Below are 26,302 nucleotides of genomic sequence, written 5' to 3'. Positions count from 1 at the left end.
AGATTTAAAGCATGTCTCCTATCCAACAAGAGAGAGACAAGAGTATCTTCGCAAAGGTCTCTGAATTTTTGCACACACACATACATACATACACACCCACCCACAGACATTTTGGGGTCCCAAAGCTCCTCATTACTGCTAGCTCATCTCCACATGTAACGGATAGCCACATACAGACCCCCAAGAGATTACCTAAGACCCCCAGGCACAATCTTATTTGCACTAGCATCTAGCTCCTGAAGCCCCTTCCCCCACCCCAAGCCTCCAGTACATGCTCCAAACCACTCCAACACTCCCAGGCCCTGCCCCTTCTATAGCACCCCCCCCCAAAAAAAAGCATCACAATATCAGAGGCATGTAAAATGTCTGCATGTGCACTGCAAAAAATGATGTACTGGCAAGTGAAAACATCTTAATGTAGGCAACAGATCTAATGCATCTCGTTATGAGATAAATAAAAATATTATTAAATTACTCAACCTATTTCTAGGTATTACATAATTTTATCAAATAAAAATATCATATTGCATTGACAGATCATTTTATTTCAAGAAATAATGCTTGGAGAAAGGAAAATTATTTGCCAGTGCAGTAAGGTAATTTCACTTGATAAGATCACTTTATATACCTAAAATATCTAGAAATAGATATAATAACAGTCTTATAATATTGTTATAATGCGAAATCCTACATTTTTCTTATATCTTATTTTTCTTATATCTTATTTTTTCCCTGAGATCTCCTGAAATTTGTCTAGTTTAAGTATTAAACAAGTCATAATTTGTTTTTACATGACTATTTTCCCAGCTCTCTTTGTTCTTTAGTATCAAACAGGCAATTTAAGTTACTGTGCGTTTAAGACTGCTTGTATAAACTGACATATGTAGATTATCTTTGTTCTGATTGGCTGCACTGTATTGTAAATCATTTAAAAAGTAGTACAGGCAGAAACACTCCATATAACACAAATATGAAAGAGCTAAACTGCTATGCGCAGTGAATAGGAGGGAATATGTGATTAAATGTTGTGACATTACAAAAAACTGCACTCAAAACAGGCCATTTTGTCATCTTCATTTTCATATATATAAACCAAATGGAAGTAAGTATGCTTTGAACACGCTACATCAAACTTGTAATGTTAAAAAAGCCAGGACAATTTCATTTTCCATGATGCTTTCACTTGCCAGAATATCAACAGCCTGTGAAGGGTGAAAGTTTGAAAGCTGTTTGTTCTTAAAAGCAAAAGCAAAACATCACTACACTTCTCTTCACCATTAGGCACCCTGCTTTCACTGTGTGTATGGGGCTCTTTGAAAAGTTTCATGGTAATTACTGCCATCACCCACCACCAGGGGCTCCTGCAAAGATCCAAACCCAAACCCGACGCTCCCTGCTGGGTTAGCAGCCCTGGCAGTATATGCCCCCAGCTCTGGAGCTCCTGCACGGCTAATGCAGGCACAGGGAGCAGTGCTTAAAGATTAATGGGCTCAACAGTGAGAGTGGCACAGGCCTGATAACACCAGGGGATCGAGGCTGAGATTACGTTCCTGCTGTCTACTGCTTGGTCCATTAATTTGGTTGATATCACAGAAGTCTGTAAGTTGGAAATGAGGGTCTAACTCAGAGCTGCCCAGCCTTACACTGTAAAAAATTATTTGATGTTTTAACTTGAAGAGTAAGTAACCTGGTTGCCTTGAATTTTTAGTTAATTAAACTCATGAACGCAAGTTCAGTAAGAGAACAATAATCTGTGCTTTACATTGTGTTAACTTATTATTTGAAGTTTAATGAGCGCAGATGAGGTGGATCAGGTGTGTTGGATTAGAGTTGGAAATGAACTATGCAGGGTGGCCAGATCTTCTGGAGCAGAGTTGGCCATCTCTAGTTTAACCAATCAGAGAACGTTGTATCGTGTGCATGATGTGAAGATGAATTAAGGCATTTACACAACTCAACAAATGTAAATCATTTTACTAAAAACAATACATGCCAGTCTTCAGATCATGACACAACACTAAATATTTTAATAGTTCCAGATGAGAAATGGAAGAAGAGAAGAGAAGAGAAGAGAAGAGAAGAGAAGAAAAGAGAAGGAGAGAGTAGAGTAGAGGAAAGAAAAGGAAAATGGGAAGAGAAGAGAAGAGAAGAGAGAAGATTAGAGGAAAGAAGAGAAGAGAAAAGAGTAACAAACAGCAGAAAATTAAATACTCCGATGCGCTTCTGTGGTTTAATTTCTATCAAAACAGTAACATGACTGACATAAAAATGTTTGGATTTTTTCCATAAACAACTATGAAAAAAACCCTAATTGGGTTAAAAGTCTCCTTTAAGCGGAGTTACTAGGACAAATAAGTAAAGTAATTCCCTGAGCTGAGTGGGCTGTAGGTCTTAATTAGCTTTGTTGCATTAACTGTTGGCTTAATTGAGGCTTGCATAATTTTACTTTTATGTTTCTGTGTCAGCAGTAACACCAATTTAAGCAAGTATACAATATGCAAAGGGACAAGTTAAAGAATTAAAGGCTAAAAGCACATGTCCATTTACATATACAGTATGTGCAATAGAATAAATGATTATGACTGGCATATTTCCAGAGTGTTTTTTCTCCAGGCTATGACTCTGCTGTGTTGATTTTACTGATATGTATCCTGACTATTTTTTCCAATTTTTTTGAGGCACATTAAAAAATGTGTTGTGTTTTATTGTTTGTTTTTTTTGTTACTCGTATGTAAATAGTTCCTCTAGTCACATTTATATATTTAGTGTATTTTTAAGATAGAATGTTAAAAATTTGGAGCTGAGTCAACCTACTACAACTTACTGGTAATTTCAAGGACACACAGTGTAGACCTAGAAAAGTTTGTCTTAATTATTAGACTTAGTCTTGATATCTACAAAGATACACAGAGTACCTAATATTTATTGTATGCTGACCACAAGATTTTGACAGTTCCATTCTCATTGGCTTCCCACACGTCTGTGCATACGCATTTCTGTGAAATGTTTATCAGTTTGATGGGAATTACAAGTAGTTGCCAGCACCGTAACAGCATGAGCCTTTTTCTTTGAAGCATTTCGTAGCTAGTAAGCAAGATATCCTTACATGTTTGCATTTGTTAGTGAAAAGGCAACCTATAGTCAAAGTAGGCCATTTTTGGCCATTTTGAGCAATTAAATCAAGCAGACTCTTTGACAATAGGCAGAAGTAGGGCTTACATTACTAACCAGTGCAGACTGGGCATTTTTGACCCAATTTTCTCCCCAATTTAGACACTGCAAATTCCTAACCATTAGCTAAGTGTCCCCCATCACATAATGTTACCAAGCAGGGAGGGTGAGAGCTAGCAGGCGCTTCCTCCAAGACACATGAAGTGCCATTACATCGATTCAAACTGCTGCTTACACAACGTCATTAGACAGCTAAACATGTAGAAGAGAACTGCCAATTCTGTTACATCAGCTAACAGACGCCAGCATTGCCTAGCATCACGCTGAGAGATGGGAGAGATGAAAGACCACTCTGCCGAACCAGAGAGAGCAAGGCCAGTTAAGCTGTCTTCGACTCCCGCCCATGGATGGCAGTAGCATTATCAGGTATCGAACTTACTACCCCAGTGATAGGACCAATGCTTAAGACTGTTGTTCCACTCAAGAGCTCAACCAGTACAGATAGTTTATAACATCAGCAATATTTAGACTAATTTTCATTCCTGAAATAGCACTCTCTTCCCTGCCATGAGACATGTGGGAGATTGATGGCACCGTGGTGGCAGAGGTCACTGGGGTCACTCTGATTATTCATGCCTGACATGTCTTTTCTCACTCTTCTCTTTGGAAGTCAACATGGATGATTCACCTCACTAAGAACAGCTCCTGTGGGTCTGAGACGCTTCTGTCTGAACACCTGCTAGGCAACCAATTTTACTTCACCTCTTCAGAACATGGAAACATCTTGGCAATGTATTAAGTTGCCAGCGTTTGCACTTTCAACAAAGGACTCCACGCAGCAGTGGACAGTCTGCCTTCAAATATGCTGACAAGCAATATTGATTTCATCATAGATCTAACCAGTGTCTGCCTGGAGGGGACGTTTGCTCATGGTATGAAAAGCTGGGCTGGTTGTGTTTCATTTTAGTTTTTTTCGCCTGTTACTTGTCATGGAAACTAACAGACTGATGCACATGGCTAGAGGTGGTCGGGCTTTTTTTTGTGTACTAGAGCTGTACTGTTTTTGTCAATGATTATCACAATACCGGTTGTTGTAGTACTGATATTGCAGACTGATGCAATATGTAAATCATCCCTCTAAAAAATAACCACATTTCTATAATGTGCTGATCTCATATGCTCCAGTTTGTGTCAGTGTTTTGATGCACCAAAGCATTCTTGTGATCCAACAAGATAAAACAGTCAAAACAATGCAGGCCAGACTTTAATAGCATCTCATTAGGAATTCACTAGTGTGTTTTTATCTCATATTATACGTCATACAACAATCCTGTATGTAGTACAACTGCATGAAAGGGACAAAACACTAGGATTTCAATTATATTGCTACATATTGCGAAACCCCACAGGAATAAATCTACATTTATTGCTTTTAGTCAGAAAATACAGAATATAATATTAACAATCACCGGCACCTTCTACAAAGTAACGGTCAATTATCAGATCTTTTTATAGATCCTTCCTTCTGTGTCTTTTCTAGAGGAAAAAAAATGAAGAGTCAAATTGGTACATGCAGATATGTACCATATGTATAACTCCAATGCTCAAGGGAATTTCCTTTGTCACTGTGCCTCTTTTTCTTTTGGGGTTTGGGAATTGTAAATCTTTTAAACACTCTCAAGCTCTGAAAACATAAGATTACATAATTCATTACATGCAAATCCATACACTGTTTATGTCATGTTCTCTACTGTATGTTGCTAAAACTAGATGAGCTCTGCAGACCAGAATGACAGAACATAGGAGTGCAATCTGTAGACAGGATGATACATCTCCTGTTTTTCATCATTTTGATTCAGGTTTGGGTCTTCAAATACGGCTAGGTTGTTAGAGTTTCTTCATGAACACTGATGATAAGAGGATGAAACATTTGCTTGGTGTGTGTCTGGATTTTTGTACTCTATTTAACGGAATAAAAATACTTTTTGCTAGACTTGTCTAATATTTTTGCAGCGTGCAGGCAATACTTTTTCACTTCATTCTGATTCAGAGTTTTTGCTTTACACACCTGAAGCAACTTACTTTGCATATTTTTGGAGCACAAGAATCGTCTTTTTCACACAACAATCTAATTTTTTACATATGCAATATGCCCTGTGGTATATTGAAAACACAATAGTAAACCCAAAATTTACCAAAATAATGAGTTTAATTATATGAATTTATTGAACTTGATTCATCAAAACACCCCCAGATTAACTTACCTGGATCAGTAATTGGTCAAGATATTCACATTCTAATTAGTCATTCCCATATTAATTACAAGCACATAATAATCACAAGATAGTATTTTGCCCATAATAAAGACCTACTGTATACATACCAAGAGATGTGCCCAGGTACTTAAATACTCAGTCAACCCTTCCAGGTTCCAGCATTTAAATACTGAAATTACATTACGTGTTCGAAGTGTATCGTTCACACCATGCTGAAAATAACCGTTCTGTGGTTTAATTTCTGCTTTGCGTTTACTGGGAATAAATGGCGTTTGGTGAAGTTACTTCACGGTGAGCCTGATGACCTTCTGCAGAGAATAATTTATTTGTGAATAGACTGTGTCAGATATTGCATCTCAGTTCGCCTTGATGGAACTGCATGGGTGGGAGCAGGACAAAATGTTACAGTTGCTGGCAGGAGTGGGACAAATGACTCCAATTTTCTGCTGGAGCGGGCGGGGACAGGGGCGGGATGAAATCTTGCGGGAATGGACGGAAGCAGGACTGAACAAACAGTCCTGTGCAGACCTCTGCCTTAATGTAAGCTTGTTAAGGCCATGACTGAGAAAGCTGAGAGAGCGCGATCCAGTCTGGTGTGGCTTTTACTCTAACTAGCTGATTATCTAGGTTCAGAAACAGTGAGAAAGTTACTGATTTCCCTCTGCTTTTTTTGATAATAAAATATTGTAGCATTGTTCAACAAAGAAACACAGGGGCACCGATGATATGCTCCACTAAGTGCTCTTTACTAAACACTCTGGCAGAAAGGGGCACATACAGAACCCCAAAGGACAAATACACCAATCCCCCTATTCCTGTGGTTAACAGAAAATCTACTATTAATCTACTATTACTATCAAAATTAATCAGAATGCACCTCCCCAATACTTACTTGCTGGGGAGCTTGGTGGTGGGGGCAGCAGCGGCCGGCGGGTGGGGACTGGTGTGCTTGGGGGCTGTGGACTGCTGCGGCAGGGCACTCTGGGCCCATCTGTACAGGGCTCTGTGATGACCCTGTGGAAAGGGGGGTCATCACTCACACTGCCAGGACCTATCAGTAAACAAACACACGAACAAGTGTTAAAACATGAATTAGCATATTGTCGCAGTTGTTGCAATTTCTTGTTAACAGTAATTTTGAAAGGCACGCAAAAGTTACATTAACCAATGTTACATTCAGATTTTTCCATCTCCTTTAAAATTGCTGTTTCGGACTTCAAGTTTTCTAAGAAAAGTGATGGATTGATAAGGGGTGGTCCATGCACTAGGCAAACGGAGACGGCCGCCTAGGGTCATCACAAGTCAAGAGCCTCATAAAAATACAAATTACATATACTGTACATGCTGATGTTAATTCACCTATTCCAAAATAAACATACATTGTAAAAATAGATGTTATTTGTGACTGCGATTATTTTCAGTTATTTTAATTAAGCCACAGCCCCTGTCATGGTTATAATGGAATATTCCATGTTGTTATGTGATGAGACAACTGCATGAAGACAGACTGTTATGAACAAGACAATCAAGGGATAATCTTCATCATGGAGAGGAGGTTCTTCTGTGTGATTTTTTGGGGTGTTACAGTGCAAATCTAATTAAAATTATGCAAATGTAGCAGAGAAACGCAAAAAGTGGGAGGAAAGCAAAAAGTTTGTTATCACACTGCCAAAGTTTACTAAAGGCCGCAACTAAAGCTAGTGTTACTGTTTGTATAAATAGCTCCAGTGTTGGGGTAATTATTAAAAAAGTATTCCCATCCAAATTACAAAGTACTTCTCTTAAAATGGAGTAGGATTACATCATGTATTACTTCTTGGAAGAACTACTTATTACTTCTACACTATTATGTACCAATTTATCTCACTATATTGACAGATAATGTTTGTTTCAGACTGCTGAGATAGGCTCCAGCTCCCCCCGCGACCCAGAAGGAGAAGCGATGTGTGTGCGTATGTTTCAAGCATTATTTATTAAAACAAGAAAAATGATCTGGCAATATAGTGAGATAATTTCATTTAATAAAATAACTCAGTCTAGAAAAGTCTAGAAATAAATTAAATAACCTATAATATTCTTACAACATCTTAAAATGAGAAAAATTAGATATATTGGCAAGATTCACTTGCCAATATCTTATTGTTTGCAGTGTAAAGGGCTGCACCAAACTAATTTAAAATGTGCATCCAGGGGGCCCCATACCTGTCTTTTGACTAGCGGCCCAGAATCACTAAATCCGCTCATAGTTAAGACCACTTACATTTGGTAATGTTTAATGTTTAAATTTTATGTCAGTAGCAGTCAGTGACCTGTCAAGGGTGTGTCCTGCCTTCCTCTGTGTGTGTGTGTGTGTATGTATGTGTCAGTAGCAGTCTTCAAACAGAGCTAGATTAAATAAATGACCATAACATTTTCAATCTTTCCTTCTTTCTGATCCCTGTACCAGACACACATTAATCACCTACAGGTCACTCTAACCTTGTTTCCTCCTAACCTTGACCCTCTTCCCTGCTTTTAGTGAGCGATCCATAAACACAACTCAAAAACCTCCATCAGTTGTATAGTTCACACCTCTGTAGCAGATCTTGCAGATCTTTTACACTACAAGTGATTTTGCTTCACTTGTCTCCTCCTTTAATTCATTAGAAAGGAAGGTTTCAAACTAAGTCTTGCCTTTCATGGTAGCATTGTTTAAAGCAGGGCAAAGGTGACAGTGTGAATCACAATGACCAGCTTTTGGTGGTCAGGGTGTCTACAGCAACTCTACAGCTGTAAGTGAGAGACAAAAGCAGACGGAGCTTTGAATTGGAACTAATGTAGCTTAGAAGTAATGGAAGCTTAGCACTGCACAAACTGCATGCCTAAATCATCACATATAAGCCTCAGACCAAGCTGAACGGTTAAGTAATGTCAGCCCTGCTGATGTGGTTTCTGATACGGCATACTGCCATCCATAAAAATTGCCAAAAATATGGGCAATATCCAAGATGCTACTTCTGTTTAGCTAAGTCAGGGGTGTCTGAATTTTTTTCAAAGAGGGCCAGACTGTACTGTGTTAAAATACCTGAGGGCCGACATATCAATCACAAATGGTTAAAAATATGAAGTTTTCAAAATATACAATCTGAGCTTTCTGTGTGCTAACATGTTTCCTATCGCTGCAGAAAAGATGCATGAGGCTTCTTTTATTGTTGAATTGTTCATTCAGAACAGTTGGAAATTGAGAATCGCTTATAACAAAAATTTTATTATTTAAGAGTAACAATACAACTGGTCTAATGTATTAATCGTGTTCCTATTCAAGTGTTTACTTGTTGAAAATATAATTTGAGATAAACTAAATAAAAATCTATAAATTACTTAAAGGGTTAATATTTACTGAACTACTGAATTTGCTCATGTTTTCCATCTTGCCAAGATCAGCAGTTTTCAGTGTTTAGTTTGAGCTTTATGTCTGTAATCTTGACTAAATGTCATTCACTAAATGCAGGTCTGGTCAGCTGCCACCATCAGGTGAGAGGGAAAACTGCAACGTACTGCCTGGCGGGCCACTTATAATATGCTGTAAAACAGAAGCCGGGGGCCAATTAAAATCTGTCCGTGGGCCGCACTTGGCCCTGGGGCCGGACTTTGGACACCCCTGAGCTAAGTAAAGTACTTTAGTCCATTTTATAGACTTCAGCATGCAGGGTCAGAAACATAATAAAGAAGTCTATTTGAAGTCTATTAACAACTTGTTTTAAGGAAAGTGTGTGATGACTTAGCTATACAGGCTGCATGATACAAATTGCATAAGCTTCCATTAGCTACATTAGTCTTGTAGCTCCAGTGCAAAAGAATGAAGCTTTGCACACCAAACTTGGCTGATCAACCACAATTGGGCTAGAGGGAAGATTGTGTAAATTCAAATCTATGCTAAAATCAGGTGCTCTTTTTGTTCAGACTGCTCCAGACATGGAGACAGAGCTCAGAAGATGGAGAAGTTGTACAAAGTTTTGGTTGACTCAAAGACGCAGATCCAGCACAGCAGGGTGTGCGAGAGCACTCCAGATCACAGTGGGACGTGGATAAGGTGCAGAACGAATGAAGCACACTCCCGATTTGCTGGGAAAAGCCTAAACTGACTCCTCATTGGTAGACTGACGAAAAGCTTCCATAAGAGCCAGTTAATGCAAGGAAGACCTCCTGGAGCGAGCATTGTGTGGAACTGGGTTAGCAGCTCAGAGACCTAGTGCCACTTTAACCGTTCCCAGGCTTTTCCATAATCATCCAAATGTACTGCAGCGCTGACTACATCATTGCCACAGTGAGGACCAAGTATAACTAAATTCTCTATGGAGCCTCAAACATCACAGCAGCAGGGGTTTTCCACAAATTTCCAGGAGCTGTGCAAATGTCATCTCTGTAGACCCCTGCCATCTCTGTAGACCCCTGCCTCATCTCTTGAAAAATGTTCAAAAATAAATGCATGAACTTCATATGAAAAAGCAAGTAGCCTTACTGTACTCTTTCAGAAATTTGCTTTAAATGTGTGCATGATTTTCTACCAGTAGGCGTCAGCATAATTAGTTACAGTCAAATGTACTGAAGGTGCAGTTTAAACATATTTATTTTCCCAGTATTAGTTTAGCTATGACACTAATTACATGTGATGGATAGTGTTGACAAAATTCAACAGCACAATATTCTCCAGATTATGTATATCTCACATACTTTCTAAGCCGCTTAGCCTTTTGGGTAGCTGGAGCCTATCCCAGCCGTCATTGGGCACAAGGCACAAAATACCCTGGACAGTCGCCAGTCCATTGCAGGCCAGACAGACAGACATATACATTCACACCTAGTGTGTTTGGACTGTGGAGCACCCAGAGAAAGCCCCTACAAAAAGGGGAGAATATCCACAAACTCCACACAGAAGGGACCCTGGCCACCCGGCCAGGAACCAAACCCAGGCTGTGAGGCGACAGCGCCACCCACTGCACCACCATGCCACCTATGATGTATATGAGATGATGTTAAATATTGGTACTGTACACTTGCAGAATGTTTTACAAACCTGGCAAACATTCATTTAGTTACTTTCCAGTCAAAACAGCCATCAAGAATGAGTAATTCATTTTCAGGAGAATTTTTTTGAGATTAGATATGAGATAATCCCCTTGCATAATAAAGAGGAAAGTCAAAGTAAAATGAGTGAAAAAAATGGAGCTTAAAGATGGGACATATAAAGGAAAATGGGACTCCTAACAACAGTACAAGACCTGGTGGACTGCCAAAACTATGAGCATCAGATCAACAGCATAAAGCTTTCATCTTTGAGAGAGAGGAGAAAATCAAGCTGCTTCAGATCAGAAAAAATCCACCGATGTTTCTGTTCATTCTTTCACCGTCTCCCAAAAAGAACAGATGCTGCAGTTTTTGCAGAATGACCTGAAATCCAAAGCAGATGATGATCATTACAGTTAACTATGTTTTTCGTTGTTTCGCTTTATTTCGTCAACACAAATCATTACTGTTGCGTTACACCGATAATTCTATACTGGTAAAATAAAAGAAATATTCCTTATACATTTGAAACTGTACACCAAAGCAAACTTTTGAGTACAGACCTCATGAAGGCCCCTCTGCCTAGGGGTCCTGAGTAGTCACTTGGACTACACCCCCAGCTGTGCTGCCCATGGCAACAGAGCTGAAATTGCAGTCCAATTTCAACTTCCATCCGGTTGAAGGGCACATGAGGAATCTTTAAAGTCTGTATGCAGCGTCTGCATGTGTGTCTGTGTATGATTCAGTCCCCCTCTAAGACTTTGTGTTTGACAGCCTCCCCAATCTTCATGCATCAGTATTAGAATCTGACAAACACCACACTGAAACATGCTGCTCATGCAGAATGTACTTCTATGAGAAAGCTGATAAATTTCTCGTCATAATAGTTCAGAACCATATACTGCCTATGATGAATAATGTGTAGATGTATGCTGAGCTCTGCAGTGAATTACTGGCCAGTGGCTTAATGAATGTTGACACACATGGAAAAAAGAATCACAAAGAACCTTTTTCTAAATCTCCCCAGAAGACAAGAATCAATCCTTAATTAATGTGACACACACACACACACACACACACACACACACACACACACACACACACACACACACACACAAACAGCATAACAGTCCTGCAGTAGCAGCCAGTCTTTTGCTTTTGAAGACTTTAAGCAAAGCTCAGGGTACTCTTACTGAATGCAGAGCAACACTGACATCTTCATCGTAATGAAGACAAATGAACAATAAAATAAATATACAAAAGTATTCTGTTTCTGACTCAGAACAGAAAGATTTATAATTCACCACAGACTGTAACTGTGTGCTCACAATCTGTTTTTCCTCACAGGTAAAAGGCTTAATCTAATAAAGCAGAGTTTGCATAGGAGAGAAAAATGTGTTTCTTAATAGCATTTCTAACCATCAGCACTTTCTCTTTGTCTCTCTCAGGTAGCAGCACCTGCAGAGTGTGTACAGTGACAGGACAAAAGCAAACAAAGAGTCTCAGAGGAGAGAGCAGAGAGCAGAGAGAGAGAGCAGAGAGCAGAGAGCAGAGAGAGAGAGAGAGAGAGAGAGAGAGAAAGAAAGAAAGAAAGATGGGGAAAGAGAGTGAAGGAGGGGAGGGGAGGAGAGGGGGAGATGGGGGAGAAGGCAAAGAGAAAGAGAGATAGATAGAAGAAGAAGGAACAGAAGAGGAAGAGAGAGACAGACAGAAAAAGAAAGAGGGAGAGAGTGAGGAAATAGAGGTGAGGGGTGTCAGACAGAAGTAAAGAGAGAGAAATGGGGGAGAGAGTGAGTGATAGAAAGAGTGAAAGAGAGAGATGGAAAAAGAAATGGAGAGAGAGTTTTAGAGGGAGAAAGGGGAAAAACATGAGGAAAAGGTGAGGGAGCGAAAGGGAGAGAGTAAAAGAGAGTGGAAAAGATAGAGTGAGAGATATTGAGAAAGAGAGACAGGAAAAAGAAGAGGGAGTGAGAGAGACAGAGAGAAAGGGAGGGGAGGGGGAGATATAAGGGGAAGAAGGCAAAGAGAAAGAGAGAAAGAGAGATAGAGGAAGAAGGAGGGACAGAAGAGGAAGAGAGAGAGGCAGACAGAAAAAGAGAGAGGGAGAGAGAGTGAGGAAATAGAGGAGAGGTGTGTCAGACAGAAGGAATAAAGGAGAAAGGGGGAGGGGGGGTGAGGAGAAAGGGAAAAGCATGAGGAGGAAGTGAAGGAGCGAAAGAAAGAGTAAAAGGGAGCGGAAAAGATAGAGTGAGACAGATTGAGAAAGAGAGACAGGAAATGAAGAGGCAGAAAGAGAGAGAGACAAAGGAAAAAAGAGTGGGTGAGAGGGTGAGAGAGAAAGAAAGAGAGAGAGAGAGAGAGAGAAAGAGAACGAGGGGGGAAAAGAAGAGAGAGGTGAGAGAGAGAGAGAGAGTAATAGATGGAGAAAGAGAGAGAGACAAAGGAAAAAAGAAGAGGGGGTGAGAGGGTGAGAGAAAGAAAGAGAGAGAGAAAGAGAGAGGGGTGAGAGAGAGAGAGAGGCAGAGCCGTTTATCATTGAGTAAGTGCCCATGATTAGAGCAGGAAATGTGAGATTGGAGGAAGGGGCGAGCGAGGGCCAGGCAAGAAAAGGGCGAGAGGGATAAATCATCTATGAGGAGGAGGAGGGGAAGGGAGAGAAATAGAGAGAGAAAGAATGAGAGAGAGAGCAAGAAACAAAGAGACTGTGAGACAAAGACGGAGGTAAGAACAAGAAAGCAAGAGAAGGAATGAAGACAGAAAGAAAAAGAGAGGATGACGGGGATTAGATGGATAAATAAAGCATATCTGATGCAGAAAGTGGGGAAAAGATAAGACCTTAAGAAGGATTAAAGAAACCGTCCTCTTTAGAAAGAGATATAAACAGAACAGACATATGCAGCCTGTGGGAGCCATAAACAGGAATGGAAAGAAGAGGTTCAGTGCTTTTCTACCACAGCAGGTGTTCTGGCCTGGCAAACACACCACACAAGTGCCACCATGAGAAACAGGCTGCCATGCATTATTAAGCACCAAACATCAGGCCGCAGCGCCGCCTCGGAATTAGGGGAGGATGCCTGGCAGTAAACATTATGCAAAGCAAACCTGCTCCATGTCAGCCGTACTGCCACATGTCAGCAGGAGAGCACCAAGCCCTCAGGACTAGGACTCGATCGATACTTAAATTTTATCCTTTATCATTTGATATCGATACTGATTTTAAGGGGCTAACAATTCTGATAACTAATAATACAGCCTGTTTTAATTGTATACAGTCAAATATTAAACGGACTTCAACAGCTTTACATAAACAGTGTTTTACTGACTGACATGATTGTCTGTTGACCACGGTTGAAAAGAAATCTAAAGAGTCCATAATTATCTCTAAAATTGAGAATTTGCACCAAACCAATGTGAATGACATGGTTTTACATCTCGACAACTGAATTATACTGCATTTTTTAAAATGACAAAAGTTCCCCTTTAAGTAATATATAATAAGATTATTAATTATTATTATTAATGATCATTAATTACTTATTAATGACCTTATAACTTATTCAACTTAAAACATCAGCTTAAAACAGGTAAATAACATGGATTCTTACAATGTTGACCTTTGAAACACAAGTTACCTTAACGACTGATAGTTAAAAACAGCATGACATTCTTTAATGGAGCAATGTTTGAAGGGACATTCTTTCTGTGTTTTATCTGCAGAATTTCCACTGATGCTGACAAATCTGCGGCACCTTAATATTAGAGGATTTTATCCACCAAACAATGTATCTGTCAGGCCCTAATCTGGACATTAATTACATCCATCCATCCTGCTCATAGTGCATAGACAGGAGACTGAACACTAAGCCTATCAAACACTTAAAGCTGAAACAGCAACTTCTAACTGAAACTTAGAGAGAGAGAGACAGAGAGAAAGAGAGAGAGAGAATGAACGATTGACCTGAAAATCTATAATTATATATAGGCAAAAGTCTTAGGCCACCTGAGAATATTACATTTAAAGCTGTACTTCTGGGCAGCAAGTGCTTATTTGTTCTGAAGAACACTACTATCAGAAATAAGGCTGCATGATGTGAACAAAATATCTTACTGTAGTTAAACTACTACATACTGAGAGTGCATATATGATGCAATATTTTGTGATTATTTAGCTAGTGAGCCTTGCACAGAGCCTTGCAGAGATACTCATAAGGGTTACAACTGTAGTAAGAGTAAGAATCCAAAATATCTGTATATTAAAATTAGGGGTGAATCAGAACTGGATGATCGACTTAAACTTCATAGTTTCCATAAAGGTTACATTTGCCAGATTTGATGTCAAGTTCACATAACATCTGTCAGGTGACACTCATTTTTTTCTAATATTTTTTCATTGTGATATACACCAAGCTACAAAGTCAGTTGTTATAATGTACTGTCATTTCACCCAAAAAATGTCATGAGACCACACAATGTCAGAAAAAATCAACTTGACATCAGAGTTGACAAAAACAGTCTTTATGACAGGTGTTACATATTAAAATAGGCCGTTATAAATGTGAACTTGCGTCAGATGTCACAACATGCTTATCTAGGTGTCATGACACCTTATGAACACAACCCTACAGTAAACCAAGTTTAGGGAAAAACTCATACTGCCCACATCTATAGCTTTAAGCAATTTTCTTGACTGACGTAAACCTTTTGCACATGATCGTACTTGCTCTTAAACTACGTTTGAAAAGCTATCAAGGCATTCTACTCACACATATCAGTTACTTCAATTCAGCCACATTGCAAGTGTGAAAATGCATACAACACCAGGTAAAGTCATATGTGCTCCATAATAAAATGAAAGGCAATTTAAAGATGCTATAATCATACCAAAGGTGATATTGGAGTGAAACAACATATAGCAGCATATTTCTAACACAGCAGGGACACAGCAGGTGGAACTGCAGTGTCAGCGAATGTGATAAACTTGACAGTGGAAACAATGCATGTTAATGTAGTGCATCCTCAGAGACAAAGACCCCACATCCACCATGGCTGGGCTGGCAGAGCGTCAAAGAGTGAAAGGCTGAGCAGAACGAGGGCTTGTGGAAACAGCACAGTAGGGGAGCGTCTGAGGTTTTGTAGCAGCTACAGCACAAGGTGACATGTCTTCTGTCTGAATACCATTAGAAACAGCAGCCTCAGGAGGGGGCTGAGCATAAAGATTATACAGTTCAATGCTACATAATGGCCCAAATAACGTCTAGTATTATCATCTTCAACGTGCATGCGTAACATTCCAGCCACGTTCTTAAGGCGATGTTTGACCTGTATTAGGGTTACACAGAAGATATTAAAATGTAAATGGAAAGAGATTTGACTAGCCAATGAATACAGGATGAAGAATCTATGTAATTCCCCCAAATTACTAGAGACAGACAAAATTTAATGCCATAGCCTGTGTTACACCACAGACTCAATAACAATAACAACACGGCACACAGCAGTGTCTGTTAGTAGACTTCTAAATCCTTGTCAGAGATGTAAAAACTATGGACATTGTAGATTCATACTGGGTTAAAATAATGAACAACAAGGCAACTTTACCCTATACATGTCTTTGAGGGGCTCCAGGATGAAGCCTAACATTAAACAGAAGCATCTGTTTAGTTAGCCTCATTCGGCATAGCTTCAACTGACAGTTGATAGGTCTAAGGTAAAGTATGCCGTTAGGCTGGATACAATGGACAAGGTTTTATTTAGTGCAACTGCTAGGTTCAATAATTATGTCTGAAAATGCCTGGCAAATGCTTGTGCCAGACCACAACAATCATTAAAAATGTGATGAAAGATCAAATGAATAGATTGTAGACTATTAAACACATCAATTAATGAGGAAAAGCCTTTTACCCACCACAAGAGTACGAGGTCTGTTGTAAAAATATCATGTGGACCACTGCTCTGGGCTAATGTGTCTACACAGAGAAAGGAAAGTAGGGCAGTAGAGAGAGAGGTCGATGGAGCTTTAGTGCTGAGGAGGAGGAATAAATCTTATGCAGGTCTGAGACTCTCTATTTCACTCTCTCTCTCTCTCTCTGTCTTGCTCTCTGGGACTCTGCGAGAGGCTTAAGCCTTCCAGCCATGGACCAGCAGAAACACAGGAGTCAGAGCAGAGTGAGGGCTTTCCGAGAGAGAACTCTGGCTTTTCTCCAGTCAGTGAGTGTGTGTGTATGTGTATGTGTGTTTAGGGGGGTGGTATCAGCCTCCTCAGCCTCCAAAGCTGGTGAATCCATCCAGGCTCAAAGAGGGGATGGGCTTAAAGCCTGTGGAGTAATTGGCCCTTTCTGTAATCCACACAACAGACTACCTGCTCCTGCTGGGATGATCTCTGGCCTCAGCTCCTCAGTCCTGCTCACTGCTGGTGCTCGGTGGCAAAGAAAATGAATAGCAGTGTCATTGGTTAAGATTATTAAAAATGGCACCAATCTGATACCCGGTAATAGTATATTTTATTAGGCATATTTGAATATGGGAGGGAAGGAAAAAATACACAGGAAACACAGCGCTTTAAGGGAAAGCTCTTTTATCGAATAGCCAGCAAGGGGAACTGCCACTCAGTGGTACTGAATGGCCGAGATAGAAGGGAGGTCAATTCCAGCCATACACTATCACCGGATGGTAGATCGTAAACCCAAACTACCCTACAGTTCAGCAGAGAATGACACAAATAACGCATCTGCACTTCTTTAACTGGATCACAACTTGTTTACAAAGAATTTCCTTTCTACCACAAACGTGGCACCTCCCATGAGCCTCCTCGCATGGCCGCTCTGCATGATCACTCCTCCTACACACCAATGACAAGGCGAACCAGTAGCAGGACGCTACAATACATATTATTTAAGAATTACAAATTATTTTAAATAGTGTAATTTTGCACACGTTTGCACTCGAACTGATATTTATGTTTTTGTTTTTTGTACAATAGTTAAAGTGAGTTCGAAAAAAGTCATGTGGTTGGCTATACATCTCTTTCTGTAGGGTAGTAGCATTTCTTTAAGCAGTTTCATAATACTTTTAGATGGCTGAAGTGAAATACACTATATGTCCAAAAGTATCAAGACACCCCTTCTAAATAGTAATTCAGCTACTTTAAACTGCACCCATTGTTGACACAGGTTTGTAATTCCACAAACACAGCTTGTATAATCTCCATTGAAAAGCACTGCCAGTAGAATGAGAGGCTCTGGAGTAGCCACACATGACCCTAAGGTCACCACAACTAATGCCAAGCATCGGCTAGAGGGGCACAAAGCTACAGAGCATGGGCCTGTGGAGCAGTGGAGTGATGGAGCTGTAGGATGAGTTAGAGTTGGAATCAGAAAAGAAAAAGCGTTATCACACCATCTATAGCCTTGAATAATAGTACTGGGGATTCTTGACAGGTTCGGAGTTCTAAGCTGTTCTTGCAGCTGAAGCCCATGTTTTGGCCCATATGCTGAGTCTGAGCCAGGGCACAGCTAAGAATAGCAGTGGGAGAAACATACAGCAGATTATACACAGCAAGAGAAGAGGAAGAGACACCCAGACACCAGCACATGGGGTACAAATGGAGAAGAAAGGAATTATCAACTTAATGTACTCAGTGCAGCAGCCTGGAAAGAGGATATGAGTCAGCAGCAGCTACTGTGCATGCTGCCCACGGTGTCTGGAGCCATAGATACCAATGAGGGAGAGAGAGAGAGAGAGAGGGAGAGAGAGAGGGAGAGAGAGAGGGAATGAAGCTGAAAAAGAAAGACTATTATATGTTCAATGAGTTTACTTAACCAGCAGCACACTTAAAACAATAGTTTAGTGAAAAATCTAATTTACAGTTTTTCCCTTGACTTAAGTACCCGCAGTCATCCAAGACATATATGTTAATCTATAATAAAATATGAATATATATCTATGGTGTAAAAACAAAGAGTCATAGTAACATTTTACTCTGCTGGTTGTGCTGGGTTGTTTTTGTGCTTTTTAACTATATGACAGCAATGCTGGCTGAACTGGTGAATCTGAACACAAAATATCAATATGTATTACAAAACTATAAAAAATCAAAAAGAAACCAAAAGTGCACAGCATTCTGTTGTTTAACTGAGAACAGACAATTGTGCTAGTCAGTAAAGCACATTTAGCTAAAACTACTGGAGCATAAAGTTAAAAACTAAAATTTAAGTATCAAATCATAACAGCTGATATTATCAGTTACCAAAATTGTTTTGCCCTCTAAATTCGATATCTCTGTTCACCTCAAAGTCTTCATATCAGTCAAGCCCTAATCTAGGTACCATCCAGACATGAAACACATGTTAATGCAAGGTGGAATCGACTCTAAGAATCCAGAATTTCTTGAACTGAAAAGCCCTACAAGCAAATACTATACAGCAGAGCTTTAATCAGGCCTAAATACAGCCTGAGAATTTTTGGTGCAATCCCGACTCGACCCGACACACAGCATCGGATTTTGAGTCCATTTCGGACCTGAGCTTGACAAAATTTTGCCCAAACCCAACCCAAACACATCCTGTTTTGAACCCGAAACCGACCCAATTCAGAGTGCTGAACAAAACCTTACACGACAGCATCAGCAACCATGTAGTAACAAAGTAGCAGAGTGTGGATGAATAAAATCTAAAGCAATATAAAATAACATGCTACCATAAATTAATCAGTGGTTTAAAATTAAGTTTAAATTCTGCTTTAATGGGTGTGTTCATCAAATAATGCTGTTGAACAGCATCTCATAAGTTTTCCAGTCTGGATAAACTTTCCATACTGTGCTGTTCGCATGCTGTGCGATGCTGATATAGCGAGATTTTAGCCTTCACTTATTTAACTATATTTCTGCATATAGAACATACTTAACGCGCATAATAAAAATATTTTTGGCCAAACAAATCAAGCATTTTTTCTGGCTGCACTGAACTGTATTTTGCTGAATTGATTCAGCATGGGAGCATGGGAAATTGCCTCATAATATGGACCATTCCACAGAATTCCACTGAATGAGACTGAATCCCTGTCCCTCATGGCCACACGGTGAGCAGTTAGATCCCAATATTTTGAAGTAAATGTGCCCCAAAGTCTTAAAATCAATGTGTAACATCAGGAATTGTCACTACCAAAACACATCTTTTCCGCAATTAAGGAGACTTTTTTGTGTTTTAATGAAACATATTAGGATTTTCTGTGTATAACAGGCTTGTTAGTCATGCAGTGACTAGCGTTTTTGAGTTATGCTCAAGTTAGATAAAACTGTCACTGCTAGAACATTTGGTGAAGTTTCAGTGGGGTTATGATAGTTTTGGTAGTGACAAAATGGAATGTTCAATCATTTACTTAAAAAATGAACAGAGTTAAAGCATGAGGTCATTGAAAACAAAGGGATTTTAGTCTAAAGTCAGTTAAAAGTTGAAATGTTTTCCACTGGAGTTTATCCAGTTTGGTGGAATGATCCATATATAAGCAGTCAGGTCCTGTCAGGTTCAGACAAATATTTCAAACTCTACTGTGCAGAGAGAGAACACTGTGTGTGTGTGTGTGTGTGTGTGTGTGTGTGTGTGTGTGTGTGTGTGTGTCTGTGTGTATCTGTGTGTATTGTACTTGATATACTGATATGACACTGCTAGCACCACTTGATTAAAGCATTTGATTAAACTCATTAAATGAAAGCTCTGATCAAATAGATGGAAGCTGGCCCACGCTAACACAGTGAACAGAATCACTGAGTGCATGTGTGTCTGTGTGTGTGTGTGTGTTGCAGGAAGAACCATCTGTTCTCACCAGTGAGGATGACTCACAGGACGATGTGAGTGATGGCATCTGCGCTCTCTCTCTGCACCCGCACTCCCTCTCTTCACTCTCCTAACAAATAACTCTCACACAAACTATTCTCTCACATTACATTTCTCTCTTCACTTTCCATCGCTTTCCGCTTCCTGCCGGCTCTTCAGCCCTCTCTCCCCCTCTCTCTCCCTCTCTCTCCCTCTCATCCCACATTTCCCCACTTTTTGGCTTCTCTCGGTTCTTCCTCTTTTCCTTCTTGGTGAGGAGTTCTCTGAGTGGTGTGTTACTAAATGAGCAGAGTAAATGTCTACCTGTAGCACACAGTTGGGGTTCGGAGTTAGACATCATGACTGTATGTGTACAATATCAATGATGGTTGAACCTGCATTTGTATTATTGGAAAGCAATCTAAATAAAACAAATCAATAATAAAACCTATAACTTACCTTGCTGTGGCCAATAGTGATGATTTTAAAACACATTCGCATTGTAAGGCATGTAATGCAGTATAGTGAGTGTAAGGCTGAAGATGGATCACTGGTTCCACCAGGTTTCTTCACAAACAGTTTAACAAAATGATATTTGTTGATGGTGGAGTCTTTGTGTGGAAAAAGCCTGGAAATGAATTCCAACCAGACTGCACTAAGAGTACTGTAAAGCACAAAGTCTGGGGCTGTTTTTCCTATTTGTGAACTTGTGTTCACTGATGGAATTATGACCTCAAAAGTGTACAAAGGCATTCTGGAGGCAAAGCTGCAGAAGTCTGCAAAGACTCTGCTCAAATGAGAACAATCTGGAACACACCAGACACTTTTTGAAAGAATACTTGGTAACACTCCCTAAGAATCCTGTTTTCATAATGCATTATAAATATATTTATAAGCTGTTATATGGCATACATAACACCTCATAATACCAGGCATAAGCCTGTATAATTGCCCTTAAGTTGTGATTACATGCATAATACATTATAAAGCAAGACTATATGACTTCATAAAGTCAGGTTCCATATGTATTAAAATTACTGTAACACACACACACACACACACACACACACTTTCTAAGCTGCTCATCCTTCTGGGCTGTGGGGGGTGCTGGAGCCTATCCCAGTGGTCATTGGGTGGAAGGCAGGATACACCCTGGACAGGTCGCCAGTCCATCGCAGGGCATATAGGTCAAACAGTGCTGCTTCATTTTTGCTAAGTTGGTCACAACTGTTGTGATGGGCCTGGATGCTATGCAGAAAATGAACCAGAACCTTGTTATAGTGCACTACAGCATTCATGTTCACTTCATATTATAACATTACAACCATCTTCTCTTGCTTTAGAATGTGTTATTTTTGAAATTATAACATACAGGCATTATAAGGTGTTATGCATGTCATATGTCTTATGAATTAATACAGGATACATAGAAAGTGTTACAGAATTCTTTGCAAAATGACAGTCTTAGAACGGCCTGTTTAACAAAAAATGTTTGATATTGATATTTTGTTACCTAAGATAATAAACTTAATACATATTTAAGTATAGCACAAATGTATAGATACTTTTTGGGGCCACTGTATAGGTTGTAAATATTGGCTGTAACTGCAATATCAGGCTAATGACAGTAATAACATTTTCCATGTAGTGGTTAATACTTTGATTCGTTAATACATTAATTTGTAGACTGCTGATATATTGTGCACCATGAATAGCTCTCTCTTCAGATCTTTATGTCTTGCCATGTTATATAGGGCCAGCTGGGGTTGTGGGTTAACAGATAACCGATATCTTCATTGAATGCCTATTTGACCCTCAGATGTATGGATGCATGTAGGTGGAGGGCACATACTGCTCCACCTCCAAAGTACACAAATGCACCCCCCCACCTCACCCCTGACAAAAAAATCAATCAGTACTGCGCCACATTCAGTCAAGGTCATTTTCTCCCATGCGTCCTCTGTATGCATGGATGGGTGTGCACGAAACTGAGACCACCTCCCAGTGCCGTGCTCCACTGCAGAATATGATACAACCAAATTTTAAAGCTCATGTTCGCTTTGTACTAAAGAAGAGCAGATTTACAGTACAAAGATAAATGAAGAGCAGCATTCCATTTAATAACAGTCCATTAAAGAGAATGCGCCAATTCTCAGTATGTTCTGCTAACAGATCGTCTAATAACTGGTGGTAATTACTAATTACTAAATTGCGAACGGAAATAAAGCAATGTTCTATCATTTTCTTCAAGCCTCTGTTACACACATTAGAAGAGCAACGTTTAAAAAAATGTTTGATTTAGTTTTATTAGCAAAACTAGGCCTGATAACTAAAATCAAAACAATTCTTAAATCATATTTAAACAAATACATGCAGGGTCCTTTTTTGGGGTATGTTTGAGCAACAATGGAAAGAAATATAGAGTGATACAGTGTTCTAGAGGAAATTGAGTGTTCTAGAGGAAATTGTATTTTTTATCTAATTATTTGGAATTGAGTAACTACACTGAGTAACTACACAGTTTGTTCATCTTTAAATACTACACATCTACAAAAAACAACAGAGAATAATTGGTGCTACTTTTAAAGAAACCATGTTTACATGATAAAACCTTTTGGAGTAATGTTTTGATTTCTTGAACATCAAAAATCTTTTAACAGTTAAAATTGTGTTACAACAAAGTTATTTTTAAATAATGGAAATTGTCATTCATTTTCTAAACAAAACCAATGATAGTAAAACATATTGAATGCTGTCTGCTATGTCATCACAGATTAAAGGTATATTTCATAAATAGTAAATATTTTATGTTAGATTTCCAAAATAAGCAAAACCACAAAATTATTTAAAATAAAGATGATTATTAATAAAAAAATAAATAAATGCATAAGTGATAATTCACTTGCTACTGGCTAAATCCATTTCACTGTGATACAGTGTTGCTTCAAGGCAACAAACATATTTCCGCAAATAATACTTAATATTAAACAATGAACTTCCCACTCTAACAGATGTGAGTCATATTTTTGGTTACTGTCTGGTGCTGTAAACTGCCTCATCTACAAGCTGCACCATGCCAAAAACAGGTTTAAAATGCCCATTAGAAGATCTGCGACTGGATATATGATTTTCCTTTCTTTATTCAATTTCTTTCCCTCATTATAAAGCCTTTCATCATTATTAAATATGCATCATGTCATTTGAAAATGAGGAAAAAAGGTTTGTTACCCTGAGGCCACACTGTGCAATTGAGGGTTAACCTCGCAGATTTTTTTTGTGAATAAACATGAGTTTAGAGCAAAATAAACCACAGCGAGGCAAAGACTACTGTGCTAGTCATTTGCGCACTTTGCAGTTTAAAAGTGAGAGAAAATATATTTCATTCCTTTTTTTAAAATGTCAAAAGGTTAAAATCACTTTTAACCCTTCATTCAGCTTGGTTCTCCATTTAGCTTGGTTCACACTGGCTGTCTAAATTTTGTTTCATATGAGAGAATCTGCATCCCACCCTAAACCACAGAATGATGCGTTGTAAATACTTAAGATGTTAAATATTAACAGTTCCAAACTGAGGCAGCCATGACTGAAGTGTGACTAGATTGAAAGGCTAAGGATTGGATTATACACATTCCTCAATGCAGGATAATCTGAGAAGAATCATTTATGACGAACCTGAAATCAGGACACCTTTTGTGATTGTCTGGAGGGGTGAACTGGCCTCAAAATGGCCCTGATTCTCTTGTAGCACCGGACAGACATAAAGGTGTAAATATGCAACTGCAACTTTTTATTGAGTTTTGTTTACACAGGTGATTGGCCGGTAACAGCTGACTAAATGTAATGATGTTGAAATGTTAGAATATTCAATAAAGAATATTCAGTTCAGCTGCACTGATTCTGAAATGCTAGAATATTCAGCAAAATACTGAGCATTCAGTTTAACTGTGCTGAGTTTGGAATGTCACATATGCAACATATATCGACTATTATATTTTTCTTATTATACAGTTGTATGCAAAAGTTTAGGCGCCCCAGTCAAATGATGTTTGTTGACTTTCTGAGTGAAAATAAGTTCACAGCCTCCACAGACAACACATTTCTGCACATTTTAATACACAAATACCGTTTATTTACTGAATTTAACATGATGGGAGGGAAAAAAAAATTAAATGTAGAATGTGCAAAAGTTTTTATATTGTCTGTTTTTTTCAGCAAATAAACTCAACAAATAAAACAGAAATTATGTGATTAAACTAGCTCTCTAAAGAGGATGTGTCAAACCTTTGCCTAGAACTGTGATTTAAATAGCTTCTCTAGTTATATTTGTTTATTAAATATGTTTTTTATAGATATTTATGAACTGATCAAAAAATAATCAAGTCTAGCTGAATCGTGGTGACCTCTGAGATGTTATAAATGACACATTTCCTGAAGAATCAGGATATAATTAAATCATTGAGGTCAGACATTTGCTTTCTAATGATACCTCTGAACCTGAACCTGAGTATGACCGGAGATGAACTCTGCTGCAGTAACAACACATACAATTGCACAATGTGTAAACTGGTATATCATTAAGGTATTCAACATCCATCCGCTCCCCTCCCACCATGACGTTAAGTACCAAGATGGGATGATCAACTGGGAAAGGTGTGTGTTTGTAGGCCAGACAAAGAGAGAAAGGAAGCTTTCCCTAATGCAACAAGGTAAGCAGTGTTGAGCTGAAGAAGCTTATGCTGTAATCCCTCGACAAGCTGAAGAGTGAAATCACATCCATCAGGCCTGCATACTCACTGAAAGCTCAAAACCTGAAGAGCAGACACTCAGCCCTTCACTAACAGCCAGAGACAGAGAACGGTGGGGAGGAGGAGGGAGGGGGGTGGCCTGAAGAGATGCAAATGTCTCCATGCTCAGAGAATATGAGATGATAAAGTAGCCTGAGAGGTTTATGAAGAGTCAAGCACCAGCACATAATTTACCCTATTCTACTCCAACTAACTTATCTCATGCACACACAAATGCGCACACACACACACACACACACACACACACACACACACACACACACACACACACACACTCAGAGGGAGAGTGTGTCTCCCGTCACTGTGTAAAAGGCACTCTGGCAGGACTATTCGTTAAGGTCAAACGATGCTGGAGCCTTTCAACATCTCGCAGCAAGAGGCCAAACCCAGCTTCAAACAGAAGGCTGCCTTTCAGAAGAGCAGCTAAATAAGGCCTCCATTAAACATGCACTCTCTCGCTGCACCCTGAGACCTCCTGGCTCTCTCTACAGAGAGGGAGAGAGAGAGAGAGAGAAACAAAAAAGAAGAAAGCTTTCAACTAATAGCGTGTGTGAAAGTAGGATGACGTTAGCTTGTGTGTGGCACACTCTACCATTTTGCAATGGGCTATGTGTGTATGAATGAGATTTTGAGGTTTTATTGGTTGATCAAATAAAGTATGAACTTTCATACAGTGACAATATTATTACGAAATGTAAATAATAAATATAGATTCAAAGCCATTAAACATAAGAGGCATTTCATTGCTGGCCAAAAAACATGCATCTCCATTTTATCGGTTTTCATTTATGTCATTAGAATGCAGTGGCAGTCCTTTATATCGTGTCAAAACTTCATGATAAAAGGACCAGTAGAAATGCTCCACAATAATTTGGAATAAAACCTCTTTATATTAACTTACATTAACTTAATTAAGTTAGTAACACTTTTGCCTTCTCCTGTGAAGTTACTGTTTTGGAGATGTTTTACTTCGGACAGCAACAATTTGCTATTAAGTAGTTCCTATTTGAAGCTAGTGAGCTATAAGTTACATCTTTCTTCTCCCTTTCTTTCTCTCTCCCTCTCTCTCACTCTCACTCTCTCTCTCTCTCTCTGACAGTTTCCCCCCTCGTCTTTTATTAAAATTTATTACAAAACCTACTCGAAATGATAGAATAGGTCACACATCAGCAATGAGAGAGTCAATGTAAAAGCA

The 26,302-nt window shown here is 39.2% G+C and overlaps 1 protein-coding gene across 1 annotated transcript in view; it reads right to left on the bottom strand.

Moving 5' to 3' along the window:
• The window catches only part of mtus2a (microtubule associated tumor suppressor candidate 2a), a 115,832-nt gene that overhangs the window by 18,212 nt on the left and 71,318 nt on the right, over positions 1-26,302 (bottom strand). The window contains exon 5 of the mRNA XM_036595775.1: positions 6,340-6,498. Within this exon, the coding sequence (XP_036451668.1) occupies positions 6,340-6,498 (159 nt within the window). The remainder of the gene's footprint in view (positions 1-6,339; positions 6,499-26,302) is intronic.

The sequence above is a fragment of the Colossoma macropomum genome, unplaced genomic scaffold (genome assembly GCF_904425465.1).
Source record: "Colossoma macropomum unplaced genomic scaffold, Colossoma_macropomum, whole genome shotgun sequence".
NCBI lineage: Eukaryota > Metazoa > Chordata > Actinopteri > Characiformes > Serrasalmidae > Colossoma > Colossoma macropomum.
Note: the sequence above shows the minus strand (reverse complement) of the source record. Positions and strands in the feature narration are given on the sequence as shown.